The sequence below is a fragment of the Hyalella azteca genome, unplaced genomic scaffold (assembly GCF_000764305.2).
Source record: "Hyalella azteca isolate HAZT.00-mixed unplaced genomic scaffold, Hazt_2.0.2 contig6532, whole genome shotgun sequence".
Classification (NCBI taxonomy): domain Eukaryota; kingdom Metazoa; phylum Arthropoda; class Malacostraca; order Amphipoda; family Hyalellidae; genus Hyalella; species Hyalella azteca.
Window position 1 is genome coordinate 611,550 of NW_025936691.1, and position 8,762 is coordinate 620,311.

Genomic DNA, 8,762 nt, shown 5'->3' on the forward strand with positions numbered 1-8,762 from the left:
TTAGGCATTTCTACAAATATACTGTAATTCGACTTTGAACGTCGTAATGCAGCAGAGGAATAACTTAATTTCAAGAACAGAGGGGTGGGGGCTAAGTCTCAAAGATTTGTTATCATAATTATGTTAAAATGATTGGTTGTGTGATTGGTTGTTCATTGGAACCCATATTCAAGCCTCAATGCATTGAATTCGTCATTTTTTCCGAAAGAACTCATAATTAAAGGGAATGAACATTAAATTGTTTATGGGACTTAAGAATATTCTTGAGTGGCTGAAGGGTCCCTAAAATAGGCCGGATGTCGCCATTGCAATGCAGTTTTCACGTTGATTAACTTCATTGTCCTGGCTCTTCACAGATATATTCTGTGAAATTTGTTGTGTCTTTGCAGCTGGCGTATTTCCTCCCTAGGCCTTAAGAAATTCATCAAAGGTTGTCCTGCGAATAGATCGCTTTAAATCCTGTTGATGATATAGTTGCGAGAGTTCAATGCATCGAAATTGTTTTCTCTATAAGCTTAAACTTGAACTGAGGACGCATAAAGCAGTCTCAGCTATGAAGTGGAGCATTGTACGTAAAGCTTTTGGCCACATCCAAGTAAAACGTTCTACATAGATCAAGGACTGTTGCAAAGGTTTGAAGCCGCCTTTATCCATGTGCGATGCCTCGACTTTTTGTTATTTTAGTGCTCCTTCACGGAGCATATCTGATGCTCAATCTACTTAATGTCATAGTGAATTGAGTCGGGAAATGAGAGACGTAGATAAGTTTGGGAGGAAGAGAAGGGACAGGTAAGAAAGGTAAAAGAAAAGGGCTCAACAAATAAAGTAGTAATAGTAAGAGAGGTAAAAAAAGGGCTCAACAAGTAAAGTAGTAATAGTAAAAGAAGGAACAGGTAAGAAAGGTAAAAGAAAAGGGCTCAACAAATGAAGTAGTAATAGTAGAGAGAGAGAGAAAAAGGAGAGGAGACGGATGTGATAAGATAAGAAGCCCTTGACAACAACCAGCGCGCAGCCACGGAGCTCATGTAATATCGCTCATTGCCACGTCAACTGGCTGGTCTGTTGGTGGTGTCGAGCGTAGCTGCTGAAGTTGACTCGGCATCAACAGTGTTCAAATCTGCGAACTCAGCTTGACTCACTTTAATTCCTGCTTTGCAGCAACAGAGTTGAGATCCGCCACCTCGTTTCCTACACGTTTCGTCAAAAACGATGGATTTCTCTGGGAAACGTGCTTTGGTGACCGGTGCAGGTGCAGGAATTGGTCGTCAAACGGCCTTGCATTTGTCCAAATTAGGAGCCAGCGTTCCTACTTAGCGACAACAGCACCATGGTTAACGGCCATAACCTGCCTGTGGAGGGGGGCTGGCTGTGCGGCATGAATTTTTTGGCTGATGGGCATGAAAATTAGTACGTGGGTATTTTTGAGTTCCCTGGAAGACCATGGAAAAAGGATACTCGAGCTCCTTTGATGCTTTTTGGGTGTAAGATAATCAGTTTTGATAAGTTTTAAAAATTTAACGGTTTATGTAAAGAGTCATCTTCCCCCTAAAGTCTTTCAAGTCGTTTAGAAATGATGAGCTACGAACATGGCCGATTAGAACTACGAAAATTACCAATTGGAACTACGAACATTATCAATTGGAACTACAAACATTACCGATTGCAACTACTAACTAACATAACCGATTGGAACAGCGAATATTACCGATGGGAACTACGAACATTACCGATTGTAACTACGAACATTATCCATTGGAACTACGAACATTATCCATTGGAACTACGAAATTTACCAATTGGAACTACGAACATTACCGATTGGAACTACGAACATTCCCCATTGGAACTACGAACATTACCGATTGGAACTACGAACATTACCGATTGAAACTACGAACATTGCCGATTTGAACTACGAACACTACCGATTGGAACTACGAACTGAATGTTGCATGATCATCATGAAAGCGTCACGTTAACCTGCAGAAGACCTGAGCTATGATCGCACGATGGAATTTCATTCTTCAATGGTAACTAATTTAAAAAAAATTGTTGACTCATTTTTAATTATTAATAGTGAATTCAGTGTTGGGTAGGCTAGAGATAACCTTTCGGTGATTCATGACATCGCAGAAAATTGCTGCTCCCTTGAATTTCGAAGCCGCAACTCACTACTCTAATCTTGCTTTATCAACCACCCGGCTAACGGCTTATTATGACCAGAACTGTTACAGGAAGCTCGGATCGAACCCACAACTCACTGTTCCCGTCCTGCTATTTTGAACTGTAACATTTGGCCACCCGATGTAAATTGAAATATTTATTGTTGTTAATTTGTTAATATGTCATTGATGAATTATATATTTCCTTGCGACCTTCCGACTTCATCGAGACTCACGTTTAAGTGTTACGGTTGCGTAAATGTTGATAATATACTCGTATACAAGCAATATATTGTCTATAATCAACCTCATTCATGTTGCAATGTTTACAGAAAGTAGTGAATTTTGTAATCAACTAACTTTATAATGAAAATTTATTATATCTTCGATAATTTTACCGTTAGATTATCCGAACATAATTGTTGAATAAAAACGTGTTACAATTCCGTATTCCTTCTACCTTAACTTGCATGTCATTAGTAAGAGATAATTAATCAAACCAAAAAATGCTAAAAAATTTACAGTTGAAAGACTTCAATCCAATCAATCAAATTCAAATAAAACGCATAACCAATAACTGACAAAATTCCTTCATAACTTAATCCAATATACAAGGCATCGATATTCTGATATGATTATCTGTGATTAGAGAGGAAAATAATCCCTAATTTAATATTCATATACGGGGCCAATTCTATTGGATATCTTAAATTTTAGAAATTATTTATAATAAACAACGAATCAACTATTTTGTCTTAGAATTGCAGCTTCAGTATCAATTGTGAAATAAATTTCATGTACAATATTTTCAGCAGTATATTGATAATTTTTGTATTACAAACTTATGAAAAACGTCTAAAAACCTAATTTAACCAAGTTTATAGCGAAAAGAATATTAAAATGACTATAGTTTTCCTCAGACTTGACTTCAATCAATCCAACGTATATATGATGCTCGCAAACAACAAAGTTTGTGCCTGCAACTTATGAACCGCTTTGAGCCTCTGGTGAATTGCTATGAGACCTAGTACGTGTAAGACCTAGTACGTGTGAGACCTAGTACATTTGAGACCTAGTACATGTGAGACCTAGTGGCTAGTACATGTGAGACCTGGTACATGTGAGACCTAGTAGCTTGTACATGTGAGACTTAGTGTGGGCCTCCGATTATGTGGGAGGCCCACAACGAGACCACCCGCGTCACGTTGGAGGATAGCTCCAGCATCGTCATGCGGTGCCTCGATGCTACAAGACTGGCGATTGCAGAGGCTCTCATCATCAAGGACGAGTCTCCTATTATCAATTCGCAAAACAACCGCATTTTTCAGGATGTTGTAATTATTCCCGGAGTAACTTCAGTTTAGATTTTGAACCTTATCTAAAATGCCCTTGTATGTTGTAATGTCATTTCCAAATTTCGATGTTAAGCGTTTTAGATAACTCTTAGACCGCTACGTGTACGTAGACCATTGCCTGAAATTAACCGCCCTGGTTTAAACAAGCTAATTCTACCATCTAATAATAATTAGACCATTGCGTGTACGTGAACGAATTTTGATTGTACGGTCCCAGCCTAGTTCACTAGCATTCAGTTCGTAAATTCATATTTGGCACACAGGCATTCATCCTTCTGACCTGCACTCGCAGACTCCAAGTAAAATCATAATGTCCAAAATCAAAATGTTTCATGGCTTTACTCGATAGGTCGTGAATGACTTCTCTTTCTAATTTTTTTATAAATCAATCATAATTTGCTTGAAAATTATGATAAATCTTAAGGGGCTTAGCCACTTTGGCCGTCTTTAAAACCTTGTGATACCGCTAATAACATTGCAATTTTTTAGGCCTTTCTTTAAACATAATATGACTTTGAACATTGCAAGGCAGCAGAGTGAATAAGTAGGAGTTTTTTAAAGTTAGGTAGATTTGAGATTTTACTATTACTATACTGTTATTATATCGCCAGTCGCTTCAATTTCGATCAGGTTGCGTCTACAGTGGTCATTAACGATAAGTTGTAAGTCCTCGTATGAATAGGTTACGGCAAAAATAGTACAGAGAGAAGGTTGTAATGAAACACTGGTACATTTCAGATTAAATTGGAAAATTCAAGTTCACATACTACGTTGACAAAAATCTCCAGTACATGAAAAAGGTAAACTGAACACAATCAAAATCGAGAACCTAACATTTCACATCACTAAAACTTCTCTATTCACCAGAAAACGTTGAACCGTAGAGCGATCCCGTAGAATGGTACGACCCCCGTAATAACCGTCCCGCGACAGCACCGCTTCTGACGAGAACTGTGACCGTACTGTGCTGATGACCGTACCGAAGCTAATTGTTGCTCGGCGCTTGAAAACTTGAATCTTCTGATGGCCGGCGTTACAATCGTTGGGCATATCTTGTCCCTCTCGCGTTGTCTCACGACTGAGTCGCAGCCGTAGTGTTGATGTTGGCCGTACATTAATATTTCGAAGTCGTGGCCGTCGATTTTAAATGTTTGACGTCCTCACGGGAATCGTAGCTGTCTCAGTGAGTCTAAGTTTCTCGCGACAGCCTAAGTTCGAAAACGGCGAAACCGCCGGTCTCACGGCCGCGGCCGTCACAACGTCCGCAGACAGTAAACCGTACTTTCGTGACGGTCACCTCCGGAGAACAACCTTTGGCGCCAATTTTAGGACCCTTATATACGCTGGTGTTGCCCACACTTAACCTATACCCTCGAAGTGACGCTGCGACGGTTTTGAATTCCACAAGGGTCAGCACCTTTGATACAATCGCCATTTCAAACTATAAACAAACCCTCGGTCTCACGGTCTCGAGAACAATAGCTCCTTATACAAGCTTTACACAGTTCAACCTAAATTTCTGTAGCCTTCTCAATCTTCACTCTAAGTCTCTAGCTTCCAGTAACTTTTAAAACTCAAGTCATTCATAAATTCCCCCTCAACCTACGTTTTACACAGTCTAATATAATAATAATAGCGGTTTTAGTGTTTAGTAGGCCGTAGGCCTGTCGCCGATTTTTAACATCACAGAACATTCACAGCATTTTGCGGTCCCGAACTAGCAACTCACTGCTACAATTCTGCTGTGCTTAACCGCCCGGCCTCCTTGCCGATTCTGACCAGAAACTGGCGCACAGAGCTGGGATCGAACCCGCGCCTCTCTGCGCAAATCCTAGTACTCTGAATGTTAACCACTGGGTCACGCTGCCCCTGTTATATATATAACTTAATATAACTTAATTCAGAATTACCGACACTCTAATCAAGAGGCGTTACTTGATTTCAAGAACAGAGGGGTGGGGGCTAAGCCTCAAAGATTTATTATCATATTGATGTTAAAAATGATTGGTTGTGTGCTTATTTATTTAAAATCACATTTAAGCCTCAATAGGAATTGATCATTATTTTTCGTTACTCTTAATTGTAATGAATGAACAGTTAATTGGTAATGGGGATAGAATGATTGGTAATGATTGTCCTGGCTCAACTCAGATATATTCTGCGACATTTTTAGTGTCTTTGTAGATGGCGTATTTCCTCCTTAAGAAATTCACCATAGGCTATCCTGTGAATAAATCGCTCTAAACCCTGTTGGAAATATAGTAGCGAACTCTAAATTTCAGTGCATCGAAATTATTTCGTCTGTAAGCTTAAGTTTGAACTGAGGACGCATAAAGCAGTTACAGCTAAGCTATGGAGCATTTGTGCGTAAAACTTTTGGCCACATCCAAGTATAACGTTCTAGATTAAGGACTGATGCAAGGGTTAGCAGCTGCCTTTAATCGTGTGAGCAGCCTTGACTTTTTCTTGTTTTAGTGTTCCTTCAAGGAGTATATATGATGCTCCATCTACTCAATGCCATAGTAAATTGAATCGGGAAAAGAGAAACGTAGATATGTTTGGGAGGAAGAGATGGAAAAGGAAAAAGAAAATGTTTCAACAAATAAAGTAGTAATCGTGCATACAGATAGAGAAGAAGTAGAGAAGACAGATGTAATAAGATAAGCCCTTGACAACAACCAGTGTGCGGCCCCGGAGCTCATGTAATATCGTTCATTGCCACGCCAACTAGCTGGCGGGGTGGTGGTGACGAGCGTCACTTCTGATAGAGTTAACTTTGTGCAATACTAACTCGGCATCAACAGTGTTCAGATCTGCGAACTCAGCTTGACTCACACTTTAATTCCTGCTTTGCAGCTACAGAGTTGCGATCCGCCACCTCGTTTCTTACCCATTTCGTCACAAACGATGGATTTCTCTGGGAAACGAGCGTTGGTGACCGGTGCAGGTGCAGGAATTGGTCGTCAAACGGCCTTGCATTTGTCCAAATTAGGAGCCGAAGTGTTTGCGTTGAGTCGCACCAAGTCAAAACTCGAAACTCTTCAGCAAGAGGATCCCAAGATCAAAATAATCGCTGTGGATGTGTCAGATTGGGACGCTACACGAAAAGCAGTGTTGGAAATCACACCAATTCAACTACTCGTCAACAACGCAGCCACTGACAATGATGAACAGTTCCTAGCCACAACACAAGAAACGATGAATCATATGTTCAACGTCAACGTCATGGCGGCGGTAAACATTTCACAAGTCGTCGTCGAGGACTTAATCAAGAGGAAGATGAAAGGTAATATAGTGATGGTGTCTTCTGAAGCTGGATTGGTCGGGTTTTCAGACGGTTTTGCTTACAACATGAGCAAAGCTGCCTTGGATAACTGCGTCAAGAGCATGGCTATAGAACTCTCTCCTCTGGGTATCAGAATCAACTCGGTAAACCCTGGACTCGTGTTGACAGATTCTGGTAAGATTTGGGTAGAAAGAAATGAGAAGAAGGCACAGGAAATTAAACTTCGCACTCCAATGCGTCGTTTTTCCGAAATTTCAGACGTGACTAACGTGATTGCGTTCCTACTTAGCGACAACAGCACCATGGTTAACGGCCATAACCTGCCTGTGGAGGGGGGCTGGCTGTGCGGCACGAATTTTTTGGCTGATGGACATGAAAATTAGTCTGCATTTTTGGGTTTCCTGAAAAACCATCGAAGAAAACTATACTCGAGCTCCCTTGATACCGTTTGGGGAGTGAGATAATTAGTTTTCGCATGAGACCTAGCAGGTAGTTGAATGTTTGCTAAGGAGGAAAATGCAGAAAATTCGGTGATTCACGACATCGCAGAAAATTACTGCTTCCTTGAATTCCGAGCCCTCAATTCACTACAACTTTAATTTTGCTGTTATCAGCCACCCGGAACTGTTATTATATTATATTATTGTGATATTTTATTTTATTCTTATATTAATATCAGTATAACCAGAACTGTTGCAGCTAACTCTGGTAGAACACACAACTCACTGCTCCCTTCCTGCTACTCTGAAGTGTAGCCACTCTGCCACACAGTGTAAACTGAAATATTAATTGTTGTTAATTTGCTAATATGTCATTGATGAATTATATATTCCCTTGTGACCTTTCGACCTCATCAAGACTAATTCACGTTTCAGTGTTGCAGATACTTAAATATCAATATATTTATATACTCGTATATAAGAAATATATTGTTTATACTCAATCTCAGTCTTGTTGCAATGTTTACAGGACGTAGTGAATTTTATAACCATACAACTTTATAATGAAAATTTATTATATAATTGTTAATTTTACCATTTGATTATCCGATATAATTTTTGAATAAACCGTGTTATCATTTCCTATCCGATCTACATTAACTTACATGTCATTAGTAATAATTAATTAATCAAACCTAAAAAAATTCTCAGTTGCATTGCTTCAGTCCAATCCAACAAATTCAAATAAAACACATTATCAACAACTGACTAAATTCCATCATAAAATAATCCTATATAAAAGGCCGTGATATTCTGATATGATTATCTGTGTTTAAAGAGGAAATTAATCCCTAATTAAATTTTCAAATACCTGGTCAATTCCTTCGGATATCTTTGATTTGAAAATTATTTTCAATAAACAACGAATAAACAATTTTGACACAGAGATGCAGCATCATCATGAATTGTGAAATCAATTTCCTGTACAATATTTTCAGCAGGATATTGAGGATGATTTTTTGTATTCCAAACCTTTAAAAAAACAGAGGAAAATAACCTAATTTGATCGAGTTATTAGCGAACAGAATATTAAAATTACAACGGTTTTCCTTAGACATGACTTAAATTCAACGTATATATGCTCGCAGACAACAAAGTTTGTGCTTGTGTACTTTTCTCAGCGCTTTTCTAAAAAATGATTTTGAAATAACTCGTGCAACAGCTTGAATATACTGCAGAAAAAACATAACCTTCCTCTCAATTGCATCAGTTATTCAAAATATTCAGGAGGCTTCCAAGTAATGCGCGAAGCAAATAAATTGCATTGTACTCACATTACCTCTTTACAATAATTAAGTGCACTCAAAAAAATGTTTGAGTCACATTGACCAAATCTAGTGTTGGATCAATGTGGATTTGGTCTCATAATCCATTGACCCGTAAAATAATCCATTTGGTCTCATACCAGGATTTGGTCTCATAATATCACACAAGGCGTCCCGCCTGTATACTATACATA

The 8,762-nt window shown here is 38.9% G+C and overlaps 1 protein-coding gene across 1 annotated transcript; it reads left to right on the top strand.

Annotated features, from left to right (window-relative positions):
* Positions 1 to 1,026: 1,026 nt before the first annotated feature.
* LOC108666870 (carbonyl reductase [NADPH] 2-like) lies at positions 1,027 to 7,863 on the top strand. Its single transcript, XM_018153808.2, has 2 exons — positions 1,027 to 1,289; positions 6,505 to 7,863. Exons 1-2 carry the CDS (start codon positions 1,210 to 1,212, stop codon positions 7,184 to 7,186), a joined length of 762 nt encoding a protein of 253 aa, XP_018009297.1. The 5' UTR covers positions 1,027 to 1,209; the 3' UTR covers positions 7,187 to 7,863.
* The last annotated feature ends 899 nt before the right edge of the window (positions 7,864 to 8,762 follow it).